This window comes from Podarcis bocagei, assembly GCF_964188305.1.
Source record: "Podarcis bocagei genome assembly, chromosome: 14".
NCBI lineage: Eukaryota > Metazoa > Chordata > Lepidosauria > Squamata > Lacertidae > Podarcis > Podarcis bocagei.
Window position 1 is genome coordinate 51543308 of NC_138139.1, and position 27149 is coordinate 51570456.

The 27149-nt window shown below is 47.7% G+C and overlaps 2 protein-coding genes across 6 annotated transcripts in view; one reads left to right on the plus strand and one right to left on the minus strand.

Moving 5' to 3' along the window:
• The window catches only part of LOC308573100 (lysosomal alpha-glucosidase-like), a 31594-nt gene extending 31132 nt beyond the window's left edge, over positions 1–462 (minus strand). The window contains exon 1 of the mRNA XM_081169812.1: positions 305–462. Within this exon, the coding sequence (XP_081025938.1) occupies positions 305–447 (143 nt within the window). The 5' untranslated portion in view covers positions 448–462. The remainder of the gene's footprint in view (positions 1–304) is intronic.
• On the plus strand, positions 156–27149 carry MAFK (MAF bZIP transcription factor K). 5 transcript variants are annotated; one of them, XM_081169771.1, is made up of 3 exons: positions 156–282; positions 21642–21721; positions 25481–27149. In XM_081169771.1, the coding sequence occupies exons 2-3, from the start codon at positions 21686–21688 to the stop codon at positions 25913–25915; spliced, it is 471 nt and encodes a 156-aa protein (XP_081025897.1). In that variant the 5' UTR covers positions 156–282; positions 21642–21685; the 3' UTR covers positions 25916–27149. The 5 variants fall into 5 exon arrangements, with proteins under 5 accessions (XP_081025897.1, XP_081025900.1, XP_081025896.1 ...); XM_081169774.1 differs by lacking the exon at positions 156–282 and adding an exon at positions 13352–13404; XM_081169770.1 differs by lacking the exon at positions 156–282 and adding an exon at positions 16061–16415.

The following is a 27149-nucleotide window of genomic DNA, read 5'->3' on the forward strand; positions in this document are numbered from 1 at the left end:
CGGCCTCCCCTCCCCTCCCCTCCCTCCCTCCCGTCCCCAATGGGGGCGGGGAGGAGAATTGACTTTCACTCACTCGCGGCACGCGCGCGCCAGGGAGAGGAGGCCAGAGCGAGGCCGCTGCGCTGAGGGGAGGCGAGGCGCGAGCCCGGCCGGCCGTTGCGAGGCCCCTTCGCCAGTTTTCGCCTCAACGCTTCTCTGTCCGGCGGGTAGAAGAGGAGGGGGGGGGGAGAGTAGCCGCGGGTGCGCGCGCGCGCTCCCGCCCTCCCGCCCGCCTAGTCCAAGGTAAGGCAAGCGAGCGACTGACTGACTGGAGTAGCGGCGGTTGGCGGCGGCGGCGCGGCTTTGTTGTTTCGTGAGGGGAAGGAAAACGGAGGCGAATTCGGTTGGACCGCTGAGGGGACGGAGGGAGGTCCGGGATTGGGCCGCGCGCTGGGCCGGCTCGCGCATGCGCCGCCTTGTGGAAGGGAGGGGGAGGAGCCTAGATGGGAGGGGTCAGAGAGAGAGAGAGAGGGAGGGAAGAGGCTAAAGGGAGGAATTTGCTGAGTCATTGCTGGAGCCAAGCACGTGGTGGCAAAATAAAGTCTGCCACGCCATATCTGTCTATGTAGGTATGAAGTTCTCTCTCCCATCTTCCCTGCTCCTGTGTGGATCAGAGTTCGTTTGACTTTTAGAGGGCATCTGAAGGCAGCCCTGTTTAGGGAAGCTTTAATGTTTAACAGGTTATTGTATTTTAATATTGTGTTGGAAGCAGGGACGCGGACTTATAAAAAATATTGGGGGGCCCCGGGAAAGCTCATGAATAATAAATAAGCTCATGAATATGCAAATAAAGTGGCTCTGGCCCTAAATAGGGCAAGCCACGCCCCCCAGCCAGCCGATTGGCTGGCTGGGAGGTGTGGCCAGTCGGGATTCCCCTGTTCTCGCGGGATTTCCGGCAGTGCCTTGGCATTGGCGGTGGTGCTGCGAAGCAGCGAGGCAGGAGCCCCCGCCATTAGGGCGCGCGGCTGGCTGGCTGGCTGGCGAAGGAGCAGGTGGGGAGGAGGCGGGGGACGGCGGTGGCGCTCTGCTGGAAGGGCGCCCGGGATTATTGGGGGGGCTGAGCCCCCCCCCAAAATTTTTTTGAGGGGGCTCGAGCCCCGTCAAGCCCCATGGAGTCGGCGCCTATGGTTGGAAGCTGCCCAGTGTGGCTGGGGAAACACAGCCAGATGGGCGGGGTATAAATAATAAATTATTATTATTATTATTTTATTTTGGGAGGGGAAGCTGGTCCATTAGTAGTGGGGGGCGCTGCTTGTCACCTTCAGCCCACCACCCCGCCTGGCTCTCACCCCACTTGCTTCTTTGCAACTAACCATCACGGGGAGCTCACCCCTCCTCCTTAGAATGATGTAGCGTTTTTATCCTGCCCCTTCAACATAGGTTTATGTTCACTGGGGGCTAGCAGATTAGTAACAAACTAAACAGTTTATTCATGATGATGAATAAACAAAGCACACATACTAAAGTTGGGTTAGCTTAGTCAGTGGAGCATGTGACTCTTAATCTCAGGGTTGTGGGTTTGAGACCCTTGTTGGGCAAAAGATTCCTTCCTTGCAGGGGGGGTTGGACTAGATGATCTTTGTGGTCCTTTACAACTCTACAATTATATGATTCTACAAGGCTAATTGGGATGCGGGTGGTGCTGTGGGTTAAACCACTGTGCCTCTTGGGCTTGCTGATCGAAAGGTTGTGGTTTGAATCCCCATGACGGGGTGAGCTCTCGTTGTTCAGTCCCAGCTCCTGCCAACCTAGCAGTTTGAAAGCACGTCAAAGTGCAAGTAGATAAATAGGTACCGCTCTGGCGGGAAGGCAAACGGCGTTTCCGTGCGCGGCTCTGGTTTCTCCAGAAGTGGCTTAGTCATGCTGGCCACATGACCCGAAAAAACTGGCTGCGGAAGTGGACAAATGCCAGCTACCTCAGCCTTTAAAGTGAGATGAGCGCTGCAACTCCAGAGTTGTTCACGACTGGACTTAATTGTCAGGGGTCCCTTTACCCTTTACCTTTTATGAAGCTAATACAGCAAATTCAACCAACAAACTTAAACAGCAGCAACCAATACAAATAAATTGTAAAATTGAACTGCTCTAAGTTAATGAATAAGCAGCTCTTAAAAGCCTCGTGAAATTGAAATAATGACTATAATTTCAATGGAAATACATTTTGTCGTGAAGAACAATGTGGCCAGGTGACCTTTCTGCTGCTCAGCTGCTAATGTTAATGGGCACTTTCAATACTTTCCTTTGTCTTCCTTCTTATGATTTCTTCTTTACATTGTACCTGAATGGGACAGACTTTCAAATACATGACTCTTCAGATACAGAGGACTGTCCTCTGTGAAGGAGGACACATAGTCACTGTAGCCTGTAAGGCTATTTTATGCTCCCCAAATGTTGCTGCTTTTCAAACTGGCATACAGTAAAGTATCTATATAAATGTATTTATTACACACCAGAGCAGTTCACGAAGCCAGAAGGCAAGACTTTATCTTTGTTATATTATTCACTGTAATAATATGTTCTATTTCATTTGTCTCCCAACTGCACTTGAAGAAGCTAAGGATAACATACACACAACCATGCCTGCCCCCCCGCTCTGAACCTCCAAATTTTGCAACAACCCTGGTGCTTGTCAAAAGGAGAGTGACAAAAATTGGGAAGGGCACTGAGACAAGGTCCTGTAAGGAAAAGGGTAAAGCAGTTTAGAAAAACAATAATAATTATATTTGTATACTGCCCTTCATCCAAAGATCAGAGGGCAGTTCACAACATCAAAATACAAAACAAGAACACAATAAAATGTTCAGCCAGTAGAAGATATTATGAAGAGGTATCTGACAGCCTTCTTAAGATATTGGAAAGTTGTCAAACAGATCACAAAGCAAAGGATGTGGATGAACTTCTTGGCCACACAAGCTGTTTGATAGTTGAATAGATGGCTTGCAATGTGGCAGACTTTCTATTACAAGATTTTACACAGAGGCTGGGTGGTCGATCACCTATCAGAGATGCTGTAGCAGTGACTTTACTGCACCAGCAGGGGCTTGGACTGGATGACGTTTGACACCCCTTCCGATGCATATTTTTGGCATAGAGAATGGTCCATGGTCATCAGGGAGCTTCCTGGCTTAATGGGGAACTGACCTATGCCCACCTGGTCCTAGTTTGTCACACTAACCGCTATACCATACATACAATATTCTGTATAAAATACTTATTAACTACAACTACCACATTGTAGAACTGCATAGACAGCCTGCATAAAATGATGCTCTTGATCTCTTAGGTAAAACCACAAATGTCACACCAGCTCAGATACCGCTTTCACTGCCTACCCCTACATGTTTACATGAATCATTTTGTGGTTCAGAGACACCATAAAAGGGGGCAAAGGGAGAAACCCTATTATCTTCCAACTTACAGATGTCTCTGTAGGGCACATGGAGGTGATACCTAGGTTATTTCAAGCAAATAGCTAGTTTTATGCCTGTGTGATATATGTGTGCGCATGTAGAAGCTTGTGAGAGCAGACCTACCTATCTAAAGCATTAGATAGATTAGATTTCCTGACACCTTAAAAGTGCAACACTTAGTGGCATGTGAAATGTCTCCCCTCTATTGGCAGGTTGTGAACATCCACAGGTACATGTTTGTAAGCAGTGGTGCACCTGTTTGCATTTCATGGCCTCTTGGCCCCACCGTTTACAAAAACTTAGTTTGTTCATAGCCATGTGCCCGTGTGGCTATGTTTTATATATGCACCGTGTAATCTTATAACTTATACAATGAACTGGATTCTGGTCTATGAAATTACTCTATTTCTGATGTTTGGAGCTGAGCTTATGTAGCCAAAAAGACACTGTTCATGCACGGGGTGTGTGTGTGCGCGCGCATCACAGCTGAGTAGGGGTAAACCCCAGACCCATCCATCAGAGTCTATGTTTCCTCTTTGGTGGGGTGATGGAAGGAGCATATCACATGGCAACGTTTTGTTGCAGGTGCCATTTGTGCTGCAATTACAGTGGTAAAGGTAAAGGTAAAGGTACCCCTGCCTGAACGGGCCAGTCTTGACAGACTCTGGGGTTTGTGCGCCCATCTCACTCTATTGGCCGGGGGCCAGCGCTGTCCGGAGACACTTCCGGGTCACGTGGCCAGCGTGACAAAGTGCATCTGGCGAGCCAGCGCAGCACACGGAACGCCGTTTACCTTCCCGCTGGTAAGCGGTCCCTATTTATCTACTTGCACCCGGGGGTGCTTTCAAACTGCTAGGTTGGCAGGCGCTGGGACCGAGCAGCGGGAGCGCACCCCGCCGCGGGGATTCGAACCGCCGACCTTTCGATCAGCAAGCCCTAGGCGCTGAGGCTTTTACCCACAGCGCCACCCGCGTCCCTTACAGTGGTACCTAGGGTTAAATACGCTTCAGGTTACAGACTCCGCTAACCCAGAAATAGTTCTTCAGGTTAAGAACTTTGCTTCAGGATGAGAACAGAAATTGTGCTCTGGCGGCGTGGCAGCAGCAAGAGGCCCCATTAGCTAAAGTGGTGCTTCAGGTTTCAGGTTAAGTTTCAGGTTAAAAACGGACCTCCGGAACGAATTAAGTACTTAACCCGAGGTACCACTGTACAGGTAACTCACAATTTAAGTGCATTTCACTTTAAGCACTTGGCATATATATACACACACATACGGGGGGAAACTTTGGCAATCCTACCCTCCATTGCGCCCAGTGTGTTTTGACTATACACGATTTTGGCTTCACTTGTTCTCCGCGGATTGTAACCCTGGCATAAATTGAGAGTATATTGCTAATCCAAAACCACTCTTTTTGCAACAAATTAACATGGTTACATTTCTGGATACCTTCCTGTTTGATGAGTGTGTGAGCAGGAATTTATATATTCTTGTTTGCTACTAGTGGAATCTACCCGATGCCCCCGAGTCTAATATTGTTAAAACCAAGGAAACTCCTGGTTTCATGTCTCACCGCAGCCCTCCAATCAATTCAGTTCATCAGTCTCACTTTCAGTAGTCAGGGGAATAACCATACCAACCTGCCTTATGGGAAGGCTGAGAATGATGAGTATGTGAAGGGCTGGGGGAGTTATATTGGAATTTATTTAGTGCCAGAGGAGCTGTGACATTCACAACTTGCTGCATAGGTTGCACATGCATGAGCAGTTGTGCGATGTGGGTAGGTTGGTGTGAAATCTATTCTGGACTTTCTTATAGTAAGTTTAAATGTTGTTTTGTTTTTCACGGATGAATGTGTAATTGTACTTTAGGAGTAGAATGAGCTCCAGTACTCTGCTTGCGGTCGGGGAAGTTTGGCTTTGGGTTCGAGGAATTTCAGCCTTGCCGAATGAGTCGCCAGGTTAACTCCTTTTAGGGACTCTGGATATGAGGTGCCTCTGAGTCATTGTGCTCTTTGCACTTTCAGTGGTAGCATGCATGCATCCTGGCCAGCTAACTTCAGATGAGTCCATTCAGCAAAAACTAATCTCCATACGTCTTGATGGCATACACAGCAGGCTTGGGTAGTTTGTGGGATGCATGCAACAGACACTGGTAGGGGGAAGTCGCTTGAACTGGGTTCTGCAGCAGTGGAATCCACCGTATTTTTCGCACCATAGGATGCACCGGACAATAGGACGCACCTTGTTTTAGAGGGGGGAAGAACAAGAAAAAAAAATTCTCCCCCTCTCTGCCCAGCGCCCCTTCAGCGAAACGGCAGGAGGCGCTGCGCAGAGAGAGGGAGAATTTTCCCCCTCTTGTTTTCCCGCTCTAAAACAAGCTTGCTCTCCAGGCTTCAGGTTCCTTTCGACCTGCTCTTTGGGGCTGGCGGGGGGAAGCCCGCCACCAGCCCCAAAGAGCAGGTCAGGGAGCAGCGGAAAGGTGCAGTGGAGAGGCTGCTGCCATAGCCACGCGTCACCTCTCCAGCTGGGAGAGGGTCGCGGGGCTATGGCTTCTTTAGCCCCGCACGCGCTCTCCCGGCTGTAGAGGTGACGCGCGGCTATAGAGGTTCCTGCCATAGCCATGTGTCACCTCTCCAGCCGGGAGAGGGTCGCAGGGGGCTTCTTTAGCCCTGCGCGCTCTCTCCTGGCTGGAGAAGTGACGTGCGGCTATAGAGGCTCCTACCATAGCCGCGCATCACCTCTCCAGCCGAGAGCGGGTCGCGGAGTGCTGCTTTAGCCCCGCGCCCTCTCCCGGCTGGAGAGGTGACACGCGGCTATAGAGGCTCCTGCCATAGCCGCGCATCACCTCTCCAGCCGGGAGAGGGTCGCGGGGGTCTGCTTTAGCCCTGCGCGCGCTCTCCCGGCTGGAGAGGTGACGCGCGGCTATAGAGGCTCCTGCCATAGCCGTGCGTCACCTCTCCAGCCGGGAGAGGGTCGTGGGGCTATGGCGTCTTCCCTCCATAGGACGCACTTTTTCCCCTTCAAAAATGAAGGGGAAATGTGTGTGCGTTTTTGAAGGGGAAAAAGTGCGTCCTATAGAGCGAAAAATACGGTATTGCAAAAGAAAAGGGAGTTTCGCTTTCTTCAGATCATTTAATCTCTGCAATCTGTGAACTACTGTGGACTGCTTTAATTGGTCATACCTTCTTATGACAGCTCATAGTTGAAATTCTCAGCTAGGGAGTGTATCTTAATCATCTGTTCTCACAGGGCCACCAGGGAGACTTCCAAAAATCTCATGGGATTCAAATCAAAAGGATTCAGTGAATACTGGCACATTGAGGGCCAGTATAACTTGCCCACTGGTTTAATATTGGTACAGTATACTGCTTCCTTACTGGTTAGACAATGGATGGGCAGTTAATGACCTGAGAACTCCTTGCAGGCTCCTCTGCTGATTTCTCCCAAGCCAAGACACAGGCTCAGGGCTCTCCACTCTCCAGTGTGAGCATAGCCTTTGCCAGAGTTTTTGCCTCTTGTTCACTTTCGCTTATGCACCCTGATAAATTAACATGCGTAAGATAAGGGGAGAACAAAACCAAAGCATCTGTTGCTGCTCTTGTGGCAGAGAAGGGGATTAAAGAGCCCTTTCCCTGTGTCTTGCTCCTAAAGGAAAGCATCCCTATGGGAAGTAAACATGGCTGGCATTGTAATTTTTGGTCAGCTCAGCTTATGATCCCCATTACGGCTTTGAGAGGGAACTAGCTAGAAGAGCAACCATTATTTGTCATGTGTAGACACGATTAAGCATAGAGTTGTTTTAGGTCCACTAAAGGACTTGCAGAAACCTAGCGGGCTTCAACTTTTTTGTTTTGTTTTTTGGGAATAAGAGCTCTCCATGCTTTTCAAAGTTTCAAAAATGGAGCTGCTGTTTGAGAATCATAATAGGATATGTGGAGTCCAGAATACAGGCCGGAGTATCTCGTATGAGAGGAAGGATGGACTGCCGTGGGGGGGGGGGAGAATGCTCTTTTTAAAAAAAAAGTTTGGAAAGAAGTAGAAGTTTGGGGAGGGAGAACTTTCTGTGAATTCCACCATATTTCATTTAGACCAGGTTGCCTTCCTAATGTTCGTGGACATCCACAGGTTCTCCGTCTCTGCTTTAGATAATAGAGTGTCCAATAAGTCTGGCACTCTGCTGCGACTAGAAACTTGGCTGTGCGCTAAGAAAGATGGTGGGGAAATGGAAAGCAACCTCTGGGTTGAGAGCAGTCCCTGACAAGAGACCAAAGTCTGTTGTGAAGAGCAGCAGGCACATTTTGCACCTGGCTATCGGCCACTTTCAGCCAGATGCCAGGATGGTGCCTGACGTCTCCACCATGTGGAGGTGCACGCCTGGGGATCATTTGATCTTGACTTGTTTTCACACACTAGCAACACACCTGTAGAATTCTATCCATTACATCTTATCTGCACAACCAGAATGAATTTCAGGAACCAAAAAGTCGTACAGTGGTTCCTTCGGTTAAGAACTTAATTCATTCTGGAGGTAGGTTCTTTACCTGAAACTGTTCTTAACCTGAGGTACTACTTTAGCTAATGGGGCATCCTGCTGCCGCAGCGACGCTGGCACATTATTTCTGTTCTCATCCTGATGCAAAGTTCTTAACCCGAGGTACTATTTCTGGGTTAGTGGAGTCTGTAACCTGAACCGTCTGTAACCTGAGGTACCACTGAATTGAAAAATATAACTTTCAAGCCATTCGGCCCAAAAATGGCAACCAGGCATTCTGTTTTGGCAACTGTAACCTTGGTTTAAGGCGCTGTTCGGCGCCTAGCTTATATATCTGAGTTTCTAACACTGGAAGAGGGATGGGAAGGGTTTCTAAAGGCACCCATTGGGTTATCTTGGCAAGCCAAGAGTCTTTCAACTTCAGCCCCATCACCTATAAAATGGTGCTACACATGCTTTACTTTACATGTAAGCAGAACCCTGCAGGATCACACTAGGCATCTGTTTAGGCCAGAATCATGCTTCCCGTGGCATTCATTTGGATGTACCTCAAGAGCTCACAAGTAGCGCTCAAAGGCAGCAGCCGTCTCCCGCTGTTGCCCCTAGCAACTGACATTCGGAGCACGCTGCCTCTGAACATGGAGGATCGAAATAACCACTGATAGTTGTTGATTGACATATCCTCCACGAATGACCAAGGTAACTGCGTGAAGCACATGCACAAAAACGCACAACCTGTGCTAACAATGCCAGTTCGTTAGACGCTAGAGGAACTCCCCCTTGCCAGTTGTAGAACTGAGATGCTTCCAAACACAAAATCACTTCAAGCAATCCGAGACTTTCTCCTTCCTGTTTTCCAAAGCTGTTCCTCTTCTTTCAAAACTAAGCAAGGGGGAAACTATCTTAGGGGGAACGTCCTAAGAAAAGAGACCTTTGCAAATCAGGAATTAGCTAAGCAAGCAAAAATCCTTACGCCAAGGGCAGGCCGTAGAGGACCTCTATTATTTGGCTGCCTCTCACACGCGCGATTCTGATTCCCTTCAATCTCCTTGCTGGCTTCTTTTTATAATAAAAGGTTCTTGTAAGTAGATAAAGAAGCAGAAAATAGAGTATTCCATCCTCTTAAGGTGGAAAGTTGTGCCTCTTTTTGTGGATGGGATTCTGAGGCCCTCTTGTTTTGACACTGCAGCCCTGCTCAAACCACTAGTCCAGTCAGCCTGATTGGTTTAGTATTTAATTCATTTACCTTGCTGCTTCTGCACCGGCAAAACCCGCAACTTGCTGGCCTGCTTGCTGTGTTTTCTTCCTTCCGTGTACAAGCTGTAATGCAGCGAAGCCTTCCTTCTTGCAGTCACTTCCTAAACATGATGGACACCCATGTTACCCAATAGCAGTGCACAGTATCAGCAGAGCCGTAGGCAAGGGATAATTAACCCTATTTTGTACCTACAGAGAGACCAAATGAGCAAGTGGAAAAAGGGGGTTGCTGAAATCTGGACTTTGTCACAGATAAAATTGTTTTGGAACGGATTGCATCAGAAAAGCAAAGAGATGAGCTGGGGTTTGTGAAATGGTTTAGTGGCTTCAGATCATTAACTTAGAAAGGGTCTCGGCAGCAGCGGTATTTCATAAGAGCAATGGTTCTAGAGATTGCATTATTTTCAGTTTTGCAGCCTTGGCTGTATTGAGAGTTTCATGGTGGTGGAAGAAACCACAGCTGCCCCCTCCACTTTATGGAAGCTATAAAAGATTAAGGGCTAGGAAACTGCATTATTAATGCTGTGTGGCAGCACATGCTGATGATATTTGCAGCATCTTCAAATGAACACTTAGTGTGTTGTATTTCATGCTAGTGAGGTTTGCAGTAGTGATAACTTGTCTTGTGCCGCCTGAACTCACTCTCCAGTTCTTGTTGAGCTGTGAGTCTGCAAGGTGCTGACCATCAAACCTGGAGCAGCAGTTGTTCAGCGTCTGGAGAGCTCCTGGGGAAAGGCAGCTGAACTCTTTGGTGGTCAAGCATCTATCTATGTTAAGTGAGGTTCCAAAGGCTTTAAAGCGGCAGTGCTCTGGGTTGGAGCCGCATATGGTGGCCCCAGTATTCCCTCTGCCTTTTCCATTGGGGACCCCCTGGAGAGCAAGGTGGTGGGTGAACTGATTCAGACTCATCAGCTGAAAAGCCTGGTCCGCCCCTCTTGGAAGTATGATTGACAAACTCCCCTTCAAAAAGGTTCCCTTAGACCAGAGGTTGGCAAAGTTTTTGTGGCTTGGGCCGGTTCACGGTCCCGCAGATGCTGTGGTGGTCCGGAGAACGTGCAAACGCTCCTTCCGGCATGGAGGAGGCGTACGCAGCTTCCCATTGGCTGCAGGAGCTTCCTGCAGCCAATGGGAAGCCGTCCAGCATCGCAGAAGGCGGTCCCCGCTCTGTTTCATCCCGGTTTAGCGTGACGCACGGGAGTCAACCAAGCAGGCGGCGGAGGTCCCCAAGCAGACGGCAGGGGTCCATGGGCTGGTTAAACGACCCCCATGTGGCCCATGGGCCTTAGGTTGCCGACCCCTGCCTTAGACCCTTTCCCCACTGGATTCTCTTTTCACATCTGATCATCTACCAAGGAGCCAAATAATAGTATAGCACATTTTGGGGATGTCACAGTGACTTACATGGACTTGCGGTTGGGCCCAACCCCTACCCTGAGTGAGCAGTGGATGCTCTTTCATAACCCACCACACTTGATGCTCCCCTGTCATTGAGCATTGCAGGAGAAGATGTGTTGCGGTGAGCATAATGCTCGTTCAGGAAATCAGCTCACCATTATTGATCTCACTGAGGTATGCCCAACAAGCTTCTGAGGAACCCCAGGGTTCTCTAGAATACACTAAGCGCCAATACTTAAGTGTTGAGTTTTAGGAGCATAATTCTTGCTTTGGGTGTGCAAGGACCTGGGCTTCAAATTTGGAGACGCCTGCGCAAAACAGGCAAATGAGGGTTACAACCTTTTTGAAAAAGCAGAACATGTGCTTTGAATGCAAAAGGTCCCCGATTAATGGCATCTCCCATTAAAAGGACCTCTAGTAGCAGATGATGGGAAATACCTATGCTGGAGGTCCTGGAGGGCCACTTTCAGTTGGAGTAGACCAGTCTTCCCCAATCTGGCTGCCTCCAGATATTTTGATCCACCTGCTCCAGCCAATATGCTGGATGATGGGACCTGTAGTCCAAAATAATTAAAGTGCACCTGCTTTGCAAAGGCTGGTGTGAATACCAGTGGGCTTGACGAATCAATGGCCTGACCTGGTCTAAGGCAGCTTCATATATTCAGGTGGATTACACTGCCATTATCCCTGTCCATTGATAGGTCTCTTCCATAGATCTTTGCCAATCTGTGTTGTCCAAAGCACAGACATGCCTCTCCCTCTACATTTGTTTCCCTTGTAACCAAAGACTATCTGCAGCATCTGTTTCCCAGACCACAGAAGACTCTCTGATCCCCATCCAGCCTTCTTCCAGAGAGCCGTGGTTTGGCAGAAGCCTCTCTCAGCCTCCTGCTTTGCTCCTGCCCGTTTTTCGCTGCTGGTTCTGATCACTAGGGAAACAGGAACCTGGCCAGCTGGGTGAATTCTCCCTGCTATGTAAACACTGTGACTCACCTGTTTCCCTTTTTTCTCTCCTTCCCACCACCACCAGCAGTTCAAGGCAAATCTTTGCATATGCTCACCGTCTGTATGATTCTGATAATTGCCAATGTCCACCCTTGCTATGTTGTTGTGGGTAATGGGCTGACCGTGTATGAGTGAGGATTGATGGAGCAGGAGAAAAAAATTGTGAAGGATAGAGTGGAAGCATCTCCCTGCAAGCAACGCTCCATGCTTAGTGTTTACTGGCCCCTGTGATTCCTTTTGTTGGACTTTGGTTAATGTGTTCATTTAAAGAAAAATACTGAAGTTTGGGATATTTTATAAAAAGTAAAATAAAAAACATTAGGGATAACTATCTTAAGTTTCCATAGAATCATAGAAATGTAGATAAAAGAAAGAATAATGACTAAATCATGATCTTTTGTCTACACGGAAGTAAGTCGCATTGGCTTCAGTGGGATTTACTTCCAGGTAAGTGTGTAAAAGATGTGTCTGCATCCTGGCAGCTTTGCTGTGGGGTGCCACAAGGTGCTATTTTAACATCTGTATGAAGCCATTTGGAGTAATCATCAGGACATTTCTCTGTTACCTCTGAGTCAGGAGAGGCTGTGCAGAAGCTGTACCAGTCCTTGGATTTATGAGGACCAATAGGCTGAATAGGGACTCTGTTGGTGAATGCTTGCCACTTTTGAAAATTGAGGAGTTTACCTGTTCTAATTGATGTTGTAACTGTTATGCCATTTAATGGACTTGTTCATTATACATTTTAATTATGCATTTTTAATGTTGTCGATGAAATTTTATACTGTGTATTTTGATTATGGGTAGCTATATTTTTATAATTTTTTTTTGCTGTTGGCTTTTACTTGTGATTTTGCTGTTGGCTTTTACTTGTTTGCAAACTGCCTTGATTTTTCTTCTCAAAATGAAAGATGGTATATACATTATTTTGATAATAATAACTTAATAAATTTCTCTGGCTGCTTCCTGGAGTCATATTTAAAAAAAAAAAAAGTTAGCCACCCTAGGCAGGATCTTGAGAACCTGTTTTAAGTATGGATTGATAGAACAGGGGAGCATTTTCCTGTATAAGCCTAAGGAACACCAGAAGCTGAGACGAGCCAATGTGGCGTAATGGTTAGAATGTTGAACTACTACCTGGGAGAGCAGGGTTTGAATCCCCTCTAAGCCATGAAGTTCACTGGGTGACCTTGGGCCAGTCACCATCTTTTTACCCTAACCTACTTCACAGGGTTCTTGTGAGGATGAAATGGGGAGGAGGAGAATCGTGTGCACCACCTTGAGATCCTTGGAATATAAAGGTGGTATATAAATGTAATAAACACAATAAAATAAATAAATGAAGGCAGCCTGAAGGAGTTTTTTCATCCTTACTCACAGGCAAGGGAATGTACCTTGGCAATCTTGAGTGAGTTACCCGTGCAGGCTGAGGCAATAATTGCACTGGAGAAGAGAACAGTTGGCGTTCGTGGCTCCAGCAGCCTCGTTCAGACCACACATGCAGGTTGACTTGTTGATAAAAAGCTGGCTTCCGCTAGGAGAGAGAACTGGATGGCCAAAATGATTTATTGGTGCTTATAAGCAGCACCAGCTTTTCATGTGCTGGAATGAGCCTCTGAAACACCATGGCACATTTTAATTTTTCCAGCCTCCTTCCTGCCCAGCTGCCCTGGAATTATCCAGCATTATCTCATTTATTTACTATATTTCTTATCCCGCTTTTTAGATAATTGCTGTCTTCCAAAGTGGCTAGCCTAAAAGAGCAGGAGGCACCAAGGAAAGGGGCTGGAGGGAGAGGAGCTTTTCAAAGTGAGCTCTTGGAGAGCACTTACACCTACCTGGGGCCAGGTTGTTCTTCCTTTGTTGGTGGTGTTTCCTGAATAGCAATGGGTGGCTCTTAGTCCCTCAGCCACTGGAGGGGACCAGACTCCAGAGTGGCCCTTGCTTGCTTCTGCGCTCCCTGGGGCATCCAGCAGCTGGAACGGCATGTCTACTCAGGCAGGCTGGGGCCAGGTTGGTCTCCCCATTGCCTTAATATTCTTCCTGGGAGGAAGCTTCCCAGTGGCCCTGGGTTCCTTGGCCTGATAGCAGAAGTCGGAGTTGTGCTTATCTTCTGCTCTCCAGTCCCAAAGCACCAGAAGCATTTCTGCAATACTGCTTGCCTGCAGCTTAAAAAATAATAATAAATTACCCACTGCAGGTAACTATTTTAGCATGTTTTGCTTTTTCTGGTGTGCTTATAGTGACCATTCTATTTTCCTCAAACATGTCTGTCAATATGGTGGCCAGGAGCAGGTCCCTGGTTGTTGAGAGTAGCAGAGAGAAGTGCACAGCTCTCTCTCTCTCTCTCTCTCTCTCTCTCTCTCTCTCTCTCTCTCTCTCTCTTTACATCCCTGATGACGGCTTTTGATCAGGTTGAGGAGCAAGACAGTGGGGTTAGGGCAGGGGTCTGCAACCCGCAGCTCCGGAGCCGCATGTGGCTCTTTTACATCTTTGCTGCGACTCCGGGGCGGATACTAGCGAGGGGATGAGGCGCATTGTGCGCCCCGATACTCCTCACTGTGGCGGGCGCTGTACTGGCTGTGACGTCGCATGGAGGCGGTGCGTGCGTTAGTCACGCACCGTCCTGACGTCACCTTCCCGCCCGCTGTCAGATCGTGGCTCCGGAGATATATTTGTTTTAAATGTCGCAATGGTTTTGCGGCTCCCAGTTGTTGTTTTTTATTCGGAAACGGGTCCAAGTGGCTCTTTTTGTCTTAAAGGTTGCAGACCCCTGGGTTAGGGGAAGTATCCTGGATGTTTCCAGGCTTGCAATGCTGTATTTGTTTGACCATTTACTTTTGACAGCAGTTATAAAGCTCATGGCATGCTGTCACATTTGGTTGACTCCTCTTGGTTTTCATGGCCAATCATGACTGTAATGACTTGCAATAGTTACACTTGCTAAGTGGAAATTCGTAGCGTTGAGCATGGATGTGGGAGAGCCGGGTTCAAATTTCCACACAGCCATTAAGAGTCCTGAATCGTCTGTGATAAGTTGCTGTCTCTTGGCTTAGCTTTGTAGAGGATGTTCTGAGAACATAATGAGCAATGTGGAATAATGTCACATATTAAGGACTATCGGAATTCATAACAGTTTACTGTTGTGCTCTTGGTGGTCAGTGATGATCATTAGATGTTTCTATAGTGGGTACTAATGGGCGGAAAGTGTTTGGGGGCTACAGCTAGTCAGGATTTTCCATAGTGTGAATGACAGTGTGGGGAAATGAAAATGAGCAATTTGGAGAGATTTAGTATAATGCAATTGGGAGAGATAGGTCTGAGATTCCCATCTCCCCCAGAAGTTAATAAAATTAGATAGATAGATGATAGATAGATAGATGATAGATAGATAGATAGATGATAGATAGATAGATAGATAGATAGATAGATGATAGATAGATAGATAGATAGATAGATAGATAGATAGATAGATGATAGATAATAGATAGATAGATAGAAGTTTTTCTCCCGTTCTCATAACAGTAGAAATCATAGACATCCAGTGAAGCTGAATGTTGGAAGATCTGGGAGAGTTTTAAGTCTTTCAGCCAGCACATTGTTAAAACTATAAAACTCACTCCTGCAGGAGACGGTGAGGGCCACCAACTTAGATGGCTTCAAATTCGTGGAGAAGGCTATCAATGGCTGCTCTCCATGGTGACTCTGTTCTGCCTCCACAGTCAGAGGCAGCAGTGCTTTGCAATACCAGTTGCTGGAAACTGCAGGAGGGGAGACGGCTCTTGTGGTTGTGGTTCTGCTGAGGGTTTCCCAAAGGCATCGTTTGGCCACTGTGAGATGCTGGACTAGGTAGGCCATTGGCCTGATTCATCAGGCTCTTCTTAGGTTCTTATTTCCGCCCTGTAGAGATGCAACCAAAGTGCTGCACATCCCTGCTGCTGCCTCATGCAATCCATCCATCCATGCACACATACATACCAAATGTGAGATTCTGGTGCAGCAGCAAAAGCAGGAGACATAAAGATGCAGCAGGTGACCTGAAGGCGGGAGGAAGTCGAAGGGCATTCTCAAAAATAGCAGCTGGTTGGGTGGGCAGATGGAAGAGCAGCAACACTCAGCCCTTGGACTTTCCCAGTCCTGCGCCTTCCTCCCATCTCTGAGCATGCTTCGGGTTAGCCTTCCCATCAGCTGGCAGAAGGGAGGGAAGAAGTGCTTTGAATATTTCCAGGTCCAGGATCAAAAGCCTTTTTGTGTCTGCTAGTGGGATGTGGCCTTCTCTCCCTCCCTCCCTCCCTTTCTCTCACTTTTTTTTCTGCTTCCCTTTTCTGGTAGAGCCCTGCCAAGTACAGGAAGGCTCCAGTGTATGCCTCTCCTTATAGGGGTTGGGGTGGGGAGGCAGGGAGGAGGAGGAGGAAGTGTTTCTGGTTCTGTGGGAATGTGAGCTTTCTCCCACTCTGTAAACAGCTGGTGACTCATTGCATAGCTATGGCACCAAAGGGATGCATGGCCTAAGGCATGCTGTGTGTGTGTATGTGTACATACACAGGGAAGGGAACTGAGCTTGTTTTGTTCCCGCCACATCCCCGCTCTGCTTCCTTGACTTTCTCACCGAAAACCTTTGGCGGGAGGAAAAAGAGAGACCCTGCGGAGTTCCTGCCTTCATGCCTCTCCTGCCTGCACAACCTGCCTTCCACACGGGAGGTGCCCGGGGCAGCGGCAAGGAGGCTTCCATGGTGCACGGCAAAGTCCAAACATGAGGGCGGGAGAGGAGAGCTGCACAGAAATGAGCAAGGGCTTGGGAAGGGCTCTGCAAATCCAAGGTAACGCTGCTGGGCTCCTCTCCAGCTCTCTGCAAAGCTCTCTACCGCCTCGCCCCACCTTTTCTCATTTCCCGTTATGTGGCTTGCCTGTGATTTTCGCTCCTCTGGCTTTTAACCGCTCTCAGCTGCCCTCCAAAGCCTCCTGCTTTTCTCTCTGGGAGATCCTGAGGCCTAGAACCCCTTTGCAGCCTCCCTGTGTGTGGGATCCTCTGAGTCTCTTGCCCTTCAGTACCCGCTTTTGTTAGGCAGTCCTTGCCTTTGCCCCCTGCTTCTCATTCTAAGAAGAAATGAATTCTAGGTACCTCGGCAGCCCTGGCTCACATCAAGCTTAGGACACTGCTACTGCACTCGGTGCTTGAGTTATATTGATGCTGCTGTAGAAATAACAGTTCCCTCCACTTCCTAAAATATATCCCACAATTCCTCAGCCTGTTGAGTCCTTCCCTTTCCTTGCATCTTCTTCATTCTGTCCTCATTTGCCTCCCACACCTTGGCTACCTTAGTAATGGATCTGTATCATCGCCTACTAGTTTCGTCAGTCCTGTTCGTCTTTCCAGTTCCTACAGGGATTGGCAAATACGGTCACATTCAATGTATCAGCACAGAGTTGACCAGCGACACGGAAGAGCCTCTGTAAGCACCTACAGACTTTCAGAGTTTTAAAATATTTGGGCTACATTCTCACACTTCTACCCAGGATTACTGGGAGCTGTGCTTTGTTTCTAACAGGTGTCCAGACTCTCAAATGATGCCTCCCTGTTTTAACTGCAAGGTGTGGTTGCTTAGCAGTGAGGGGAAGGCACTCTGTATCTACTCAGAGGTACTTTCCTTTATTGTATTACACCAGCGACTTCCAAACTTTTCCCTGTATGGACTACTTGGAAATTGCTGAGGGTTTTGATGGACCACTTAATGATTTTTCTGCCTGCTGTGGTAATTGTAATGCACTGTGCTAGATGACGTGTGATTTTAAACTGCATTTTTGCAGACATGCAGTGGATCAGCTGAATAAAGCTTACGGATCACTGGTAGTCAGTGGACCATTTTGGGAACTTCTGTATCACACTATTCCACGTCTGTTTCTTTAAAGAAGCATGGCCGTAGTTCAGTGGGAGTTTTTGGAGGAGAGAGGCTAGGCCATCGCTGAGCACCTGCTTTGCAGGTTCAGTTCCTGGCATCTCCAGGCAGGGCTGGCAGAGACCCCCACCTGAAACCCTGGAGAGCTGCTGCCAGTCAGGGCCAAGAGTGCAGAGCTAGACGGACACAGTGATCTGACTTGGTGCAAATCCGCTATGTCCCCAAGAAGTGCAGGGCCCCTGAAAGGGAATGTTTTCATTTCCACAGCAGCAATCCCTTCTCTCGTTTTCAATTTTGCGCGCATGTCACGTGAAGCTGAACTGTGTTGATCACCACAAGTGAAGGGAGAAGCATTTGTGGCTGAGCCAGACCGCCGCCCCCCCCCCCCGCCCTGCCCCGCCCCTGCTCAAATTCCTCCATTCAGCCTGCTGGACTTCCCCCTTTCACTTTCTCTAGGGGGGCGGGAAAGAGTGTCCTGAAACGAATTGAGTTTGTTGACTCTCCCTTTGTCCTCCCAGCGTCTTTGCACAGAGATGACCCAAAGTCATGATTTGCTTTTGGGCTTCTCTTGTTTCCATGGTTACCGTCTCGGGGTTGGCTACTTTCCCAAGGTCACCATGGCAACTATCGGAAGGGAATCATGCTTGGGATGCTTTGGCTGAGTATCCTTTTTTTAAAAAAAAATGAATGATTAGAACGTGTGACACGATGTAGAGGTGGATGGAGACAAGTTTTCCTTCTCTGGAAGGGAGCTTGTAGGGGAGAAGGGAGAACCTGGTCCAGACTGTCTTCTAAGGTTCCTTACGCCCGGTGCTGCAGCTTCTGAAAGCCGCCTGTGCTTGCTAGGCGCGACGGCCCTGAGCGCCCAGACCCTCCGCTCCCCCGGCCCAGGCTGGCAGGGGAGAAGGAAGCTGCTGTGATGTCACAGCTGCATTGCCCTCTCCCCCTTCTCCTACAGGCGCTCCAACTGTGTCATCCATCTGTGCTGCGCGATGCAGGTGGAGGCTCTGCCGCCGAGGTCTAGACAGGCAGACTGCCTCTCCTGCGCTGATTGAAGGGGTGTAGTTTGCAAAGTGTACCTGAGGTGAGAGTGAAGGGCAGCCGTCCTCAGGGCGAGTGGGGAGGAGGCGTCGCTGCTGTGTGCCACATTTCCACACAGCGGGGAAGATCAGAAGGGCACCCCCTCCCTCAGCCTTAGGGCGAGAGAACCCCACAAAGTGAGGAGAACGTTGCATTTTTCTCTTTCTCTTTTGCAACCTGTTCCACCATCCTTGTCTTGTCGTCTTGTGATTTTTTTCCTGTGTGGTTTGTTTGTCTGCCTTGAGATTTGGGAGGCTTACAGGTGGTGGTGGGCAGAGGTTTGTTCACTTTTCTACTTGCACTGTTGAAATCTTTAGCAGGGTGGGGACTAAGGCCAGAGGTTATCATCCCTTAGCTCTTAGGTGACCTTCGTGTGGGGTGGTGGGGTGTCTTAAGTAAAAGTTTGTGCGTGTGTGTGTTGTTTTTTTTAATTGGGGGAAAAAACATATTCCCTGTTTCTGCTATCTGCTAACCCTGATTCTGTGACTGTAATAAATTTGTGCAGATTTCCAAGATACTATTGCATGGTTTTTCAAAAACTGTACAGAGAAAATAGCAATCGGCTAGAGCTGTTGAGATTGGGGAAGAAAAGGTTAGCTTTACTGAACAAACGGCGCCCAGACAAACAGATAAGGAACTGTTCCAAATTTAGAAACCCCTTCACTTAAACCGGGGGGGGGGGGAGAGAGAATCAGATTGGCATCATGAAATGCTGGAATCCAGGATAAGCAAATTGATAAAAATTGGGTCTAAAGTCTTTGTAGGCCTGTGGACACAGTGGTGTGGGAGACGGGAGGTAGGGATGGAGGAGCTCTTCCCTACCTCAATAACTTGGTAATTACATGAAAATCCTGGACAGAAATGATGTCTAACTCAGGCTGCTTTCTCATCTTCTCCCATCTTGCCACTCTGATTTCTTTCTGAGTGTGGATTAAGCCGCTGTTGTGTTCGGTCCTATCGGGTGTTCTGGTTTGTTATTCCACAATCCTTCCCTAGCCTAATAGCCAAAAACATCACCCCAGATTTTGTTTGGGTTTCATGCCTTCAGGCACAAAGCACCTTAGTGGCAGAGCGCATCTTTTTCAGGCAGGAAGAGGAACTCGGATCCAACCCTGGCACTGTACCTAAAATGATTTGTGGTTGCAAGACTAGAAAAGGTGGGAGCATTGGAGAGCTGCTGCCCATTAGGACAGACAACACTAGGCTATGTGGACCAGTGGCCCTGAGTCTGTATAAAGTGGTTTTCTAATAGGGAAGGGTCATAGCTCAGCGCTGAAGCGCGTGCGAAAGGTCCCAGGTCCAGTCCCCAGCATCTCCAGATAAGGCAAGGAATGTCTCCTGTCTGAAACTCTGGACAGCTGCTGCCTGTCAGTGTAGACAATACTGAGCTAGACAGAAGGTAGCTTCCTATGTTCCTATATATGTACAATCTGAGATATTGATACTTTCTTTGTCTAGTGAATGCTGGCAACTAGCTCTGTGTTGGGCTCTCATGCCTAACATGAACACACAGAGAATGCCTATTCAACAAGGAAGGTCCAGTGTTACATACCCAGGGGTCTGTATGCAAGTTCTTAGACACGCATACAGAGTGAGTCTTTTAAAAGAGGCCCCATGGAACGTGTACTCTGTATCCACGGGGCCTCTATTAAAGGACTCACCCTGTATAATCATTGCTGCTTCTTTCTTTAAATGAGCTCTGGTTGCATGCCTGTGATGTCTGATAGGATCACTGAGAATGGGGAATCCCTGTCTTTGCCTGTAATAACATAGGTGAGACTGAAATCATAGACCTGTCTATCCAATTTATTTAAATAATTTGTATCCTGCTCTTCAATTGAGGAAAAGTTCCCCAGCGTGACTTACAGATTGCAGACCTGAGGGCAGGGATTGGTTTTAATATTTTAGTTTATTTTTTTAGTAATCTAAAAAGACACTTCACATAAGGAAAATGGATTGGGAGGGAGGAGGAAATCAGGGACAACCTGAGAGTTAGAAGTTCTAGTAGCTCCACTCAATGCCCCAACTAGCAGAAATGGCTACTGATGGCCAGGGTAGGGCATGATGTTGCTTCAGTTCTCCCTCCCCACATCCTGCGTCTTATATTGTAAAAAGGCTAGTTTTGTTCATTTATTCTCTTTAAGGCAGCAGTTTTCATTTCACGTTGGGGTTGTGGGGCAACAGAGGGAGTAAGTACAAAGTTCCAGGAGTGGTACAGAAGAAAGAGCTTCCCCAGCCCCAAACTGATTGTCCCCTAACAGAAGGCAGTGCAGATCAATGAGACTAAGTTTGTGTTTGCTATGGAATGACGCAAGACTACAGAGGGTTTTAAACTTACAAGCGGGGGGGGGGGCATCAGGCAGAGATTGAGCCTGTGCCATCCCCTTCCCCACTCATTCTGGTGTTGAGAAAAGTGACAGGGAAGCCAGCCATACCGATAAGCCACAACAGATCAGGAGGTGCTTTCTGGCCTTTAAAGATCTCCTGAATGAAACTGAGCAACTAGGGGATTCTGTTTTCACCGCTGATTGTGTACCACCCCCCTTTGCCTAGCACTTCTCTTGATACAGCAGGATCTGAGCCTGACACATCTACAATGCCCATCCACCCCAGCCCGAATTGGGAAGCCCAGGAAGAGCACAGCATTCTCCTAATGATGTTTCCCCACAAGTGGTTCTAGGATGAGGTCTTGAATAAGGTCTCCTTGAATTGATGCCTGTTCTAATACCACTGTTGGATAATTGGCCCCGGTCTTTTGGTGGCACACATACCTTAGGAGCCTGTATATCCGTATGCTCTCTTGTGGGCTCAGTGGTTGGCGAGCTGGCTTACGTGGTTCCGGAAATGAGCAGAAAGACAAGGGAAAAAGTTCAAAAAATAATGGAGGAGCATTGCCTTAAATAGATTTGACATATAAAAGATATGTGACGTTCTCTGAATCGAAATGCAGCATATGAATGTGGTGGGGGAAATGTCCCATTTAAAATGTCTTTTCTGGGTCTGTTTCCTTTCTCTAAACCTGTTGCCTCTCTCTCTCTCTCCCCCCCCCCCTTTTCTCTTCCCATCTAGTTGCAATTTCTGAGCAGTTCTGTCCAGGTGACCGTACCCAGGTTATGACGACTAATCCAAAACCAAACAAAACATTAAAGGTAAGTAAAGTGGCATAAAATGGGGAAGTGGAACTTGCAACCCTGCAGGTGTTGCTGGACTCTAGCTATCATCAGCCCCAGCCAGGATGGCAAATGGTCAGGGATGCTGGGAGTTGTAGTCCAGCAACATCCGGAGGACCACAGGCGCTCCCCCCACCCCATTCTGATATAAAGCATAGATGGCTTTTTAAGGAAAACTGAGACATGTTCCTGGAACCTCCATGGCCAGAGGCAATATACCTCTGTGTGCCAGATGCTGCAGGTGCCCATTGTCTTCATACCTTGCTTGTGAACTCCCAGAGCAGCCTTCCCTAACTTAGTGCCATCCTTGCATTCCAGGTTGCAACTCCCATCTGGGTTGCAACACACCATTGTCTGTGCTTGTTGGAGGAACTGTAATCCAAAACATCTGGAGATCACTAGGTTGGGGAAGGCTGTTTCAGAGGCATCTGGCTAGCATTTGTTAAACAGAATGCGGGACACAAGGCTTTTATTTTTTTTAAAAAAAATTGTGTGCGTGCTCTGTATGAAAATCGTTTTCATGGTGGCAGATCTCCTAAATCACAAGCGGGGAACCTGTAGACCTCCAGGTATTGTTGGACTGCAACTTCCAGAGTGCCTGACCATTGGGCTATGCTGCCTGGCACTGATGTGAGCTAAATTCCATCCTGTGGGGCGTCACAGGTTCCCTGTTCTAAATTACCACCTTCCCCAGTGGTAATTCTTTAAAATACATTGTTCAGTGCCAAATTCTTTTGCCTGCTGATAACGCAGCGATACAGCTTTCCTTCAGAAGAGAGTTTTTCTTCATCACTTTTAAAAGAGAAACTAAAGATACCTATGTCTAACTTGCTGGAGACGAGGACAATACAGTGGTGCCTCGCAAGACAAAAAGAATCCGTTCTGTGATTCTCTTCGTCTAGCGGTTTTTTCGTCTTGCGAAGCAAGCCCATTGACGGATTAGCGCTATTAGCGGCTTTTAGCGGCTTATCGGATCAGCTGATAAGCGGCTTAGAAAAAGGGGGGGAAGGGAAAAAAACCCGCAGGAACTCGCAAGACATTTTCGTCTTGCGAAGCAAGCCCATAGGAGATTCGTTTTGCGAAGCACCTCCAAACCGGAAAACTCTTTCGTCTAGCGAGTTTTCCGTCTTGCGAGGCATTCGTCTTGCGGGGCACCACTGTATTCTGTATCCAGACCTGAGCTGAAGTGAAGTTTTACGCACTTCATGGAATCTTTCAGGAAAATTCATGCCACACTCACAGGCTGGGGACCATAGTGTGGTGGTAGGGTGCATCTTTGCAAGGCACAGGTTTCCATATTCAACCCCCTGCATCTCTAGTTAAAAAGGATTTTGGTTAGTGGGCTGGAAAGCACGTCTACCTGATGCCCAGTTGATCTGCTGTCAACCAGCTCAGACTAGATGGACTCACGGTCTGATTCCATGTTAAACGGCTTCATACGCTCAGGTCTTGTAACAGATTTCCTGGATGTCTTCATATGGCCATGAATTTCCGTGCATAATCATCTGAGTCATTTCCCTTTCCATTCCTCGTGGAAGAGGGACATGGGAAGCCCTTCTGAGGTACAACATCCTGAGGTTGACGTGGCTTGTGGAGAGGAAGGAAGGAGCCACTCTGCTGCTTCCTGCCCTGCAGCTAGCAGGATGTCCTCATGCCGCTGTGGGAAGTGGGCAAAAAGCATTGGCCCATTGGAAAAATTCCAAAATCCCTTATGAGGGCAGCATACTTTTATTAGTCCAACCCAAATGTGGGACCTGGAGTGGCTGAACACTCAGCCCATGAAACGCTGACATTTCTTAAAATATATCAACGTGGTCCTTTACACAGGAAATCCATTTTATTTTTTTAAAATCCATCAAATTCACAATACCTGGGTGGTTTTTGGGGGGTGGGGCTGCCCCCAAAATAAGACTGAGTATAGAATCATAGAATCTTAGAAGTGGAAGGGACACAAGGGTCATCTAGTCTTAACTCAGCTAAAGCATCCATGACAGCTGCCCATCCACCTCTGCTTAAAAATCTCCAAGGAAGGGGAGTGCACCTCTCATATGAGTCTGTTCCACTGTCAAACAGTTCTTGCTGTCAGAAAGTTTTTCTGTCAGTAAGTTTAGTCGGAATCTCTTTTCTTATAACTTGAAACCATTGCTTCAAGTCCTACCCTCCAGAGCAGGAGAAAACAAGCATATTCCCTCTTCCATGTGATAGCTCTTAAGATGGCTATCATATATCTCAACATAGGTGATAAGTGGGCTTCGGGGGGGGGCATGATGGGTTCACTGCTGAGAAGATCCTGTCATTTGTTGCTACCTAGAGAAGGGCTTTAGCAGAGTATCATAACCTATGTGGGAAGACTCAGTTCATATTTGGCTCCCAAGGCATTTAGAACTTTTAAAAGTTAACATCAGCACTGTCAATTGGGCCCAGAAGCAAACAGATAGCCAATATTAATTTATTTACATACTGCAGTTGAGCATTTGACAGATTTAAATAGCTGTTCAACAGTGGGACAGACTCCCTCCGAAGGTGAAGGGTTTTGAACAGAGGTTGGATGGCCACCTGTTATGGATTCTTTAGCTGTGATTCTGCATTGCAGGGGGTTAGACTAGGTGTCTTTTGGGGTCCCTTTCAACCCTATGATTCTGTGAGAGGGGGAAAGGATTTGGTCAGTTAAGCAGATCAAATACTGGTCAGGTATTTTTAAAAGCACTAACTTTATCACAGCAGCAGAAACAGAAAAGTTACTGCCACATATCTGAATTATAAAAACTGAATTATACTGCTAATTGTTGTGAAATAATACTTTTTTAAAAAAGTAGTACATTACCATAACTTTTAACCATGTTGGTTCAGGTTTTTTTTTTATAAATGATGAATGATTCTTGTGAATGATGCTTTGGACTCAGAGGGAAGAGTCAGGTGTAAATGTTGACTTGGGTAGAAACTACTCTGCACCAAGTGCCACTCACTGGATCATCTGCAGATTTCAAGTAGAATTCTCCATCTGAGTTCCTGCAGATGAGGAATTCTGACGCAGAACTCTGAAACTGGCTAGTAGAGATTCACAAAGAAGTGGTCAGAGGCAGCCAATTACTATTCCAATCATTACACGTGAGGAAAACTGAGGCCAAGAAATTAAGTGATTAGCATAAGGAAAGCAGTGACAGAGAATGTTGCTTTTCTTGCCATTTTACTCGCTGTTTGGGGCCAGGAACCTTTGCTGATCTGCTGCAAATAACCCAGAGATTGACCACTAAAACCCAACGTGCCTCCTTCCTGCTCTCGTATATCTTCGCACAGGAGAAGGCATTCCCTGAGATACTTTGGACCCAAACAGTTTAGACTTATAGAAGTCAAAGCCCACACCTTGATTTTAGCCCAGAGACCTACTGGAAGCCAGTGCAGTTGCTGAACAAATATAATACGGTTTTGTCAGCTCATCTTGGTCAGAAGAGGGGCAGCAGTATTTGGAACTAATTGGACAGCCTTCAAGGGAAGTTCCAGCTATGATAGCAAATAATCAGGAAGTTACCAAGGCATACAGGATAGCAAGGCTGAGCGATGGTTAGACCTGGGATAACTCAGTCGGTAGAGCACAAGACTCTTAACCTCAGGGTCGTGGGTTCGAGCCCCATGTTGGGCAACAGATTCCTCCACATTAGGGGGTTGAGCTAGATGGCCCTTGTGGTCCCTTCCTATTCTATGATCCATAAGTTGCCTTTGTGACACTGGTGTCTGCAGGTCAAGGAGGAGTCGGGAGAGAACGCCCCGGTGCTCAGTGACGATGAACTCGTGTCGATGTCTGTGCGGGAGCTGAACCAGCACTTGAGAGGTCTCACAAAAGAGGAGGTCATCCGCCTGAAGCAGCGGCGGCGCACGCTTAAGAACCGGGGCTACGCCGCCAGCTGCCGCATCAAGCGTGTGACGCAGAAGGAGGAGCTGGAGAGGCAGCGGGTGGAGCTGCAGCAGGAGGTGGAGAAGCTTGCCCGGGAAAACAGCAGCATGAAGCTAGAGCTGGACGCCCTGCGCTCCAAGTACGAGGCGCTGCAGACCTTTGCCCGCACCGTCGCCCGGGGGCCCATCACTCCGACCAAAGTGGCCGCCACCAGCGTCATCACCATCGTGAAGTCAGCAGAAATCTCGTCCGTTTCTGTGCCATTTTCAGCGGCCTCCTAGTGTCCAAAGTGACAGAACTAGCAGCCCTTTTGGAAGGGAGAGTAGGATCTCGTTGATGGGTTTAGGAGCCTGCCTTCCTGAAAGATCAGCAATCCATTTTATTCCCCAAAGCTAGCAAGTGGACTCTGCAAAGGGGGAAACTAATGGGCTGTTCTTGCCGGGCACTTCAGGTTCTGTCAAGCTGCTTCTGGCTGAAATGGGAATGCCATATCGAGTAGTAGGTATTGCACGAGGGGTCTTGCACAACTCCTCCTCACAGCCTCTTTAAGTCCCAGGCAGCTCCCCAGTCGAGAGAAGACATCAGGGTATTCTCCAGAACATTTTGGAGTGAAACTGAACCACTCAGAAACGGATGGCCTGGCAGAATTGACAGGCAAGTTGAATAAATGAAGAACAGCCTCTTCCTTCTTTCAGGGAAAAAAAAATATGTCCGATTGTAGTCAGCTTTATGTCAGTCACAGAATGGGCAATTGGCTCTGGAGCAGCTTATGCTGAGAGTTCATCAGAATGTCATAGAACAATGTCTTATCTCTCCAGTTATGGAAACACCTTCACAGGTGAATTTCCACCTTTGGTGTGGTTATCTCCCCTCCCCTTTGCCGTGTGGCTTAGCAAGCAGAGCAGTATCTACAATGCAAAAATGTCTCTCAAGCTACTTCCCCACAATGTGCCTGTGAGTCAGATGTCTTTTTAAAAATGTAGTCTTGTTACTTCTAAATCAATATTCTCTCTCTCTCTCTTGCTTTCTCTCTCTTTCTCATAACAATAACTATTAGATCTAGACTGAACAACGCTGCAGAGAAAAGGAAATGGGAAAGTGTTAAGAGTGTGGGGATGTGGGTGGGCTGTAAAAAAGAGAGAGATACTGTTAACGGCAGGAAGCCCGTGCTCTGACAAGGTGTTCTCTTACAGGATCTGCTAAAAGGCCTGTAAAGCAGAAGCATGCAGGAGAAGACAAGAAAGTTTCGCGTAAGAGACAGAAACAAGTGTGACATCAACACAAAGCCTTAACATGTCCTCTTTCTGACTTCACAAGAGCTCTTTTTGGTGCTCTTTAATGCCAAAAGACAACATATGGCAAAGATGAGTGAGTGATGAAAACAAAGAGCAGTGTTCTTGGACGAGCTGCCTAGTAGATGTAAATATCTACAAGGGAACAGATCCTTGGAGATAATCTCAAGACCAGGGCATAGATGAAATGTTGCCAAGGAATGCAAGAAGGTTTGAAAATGCA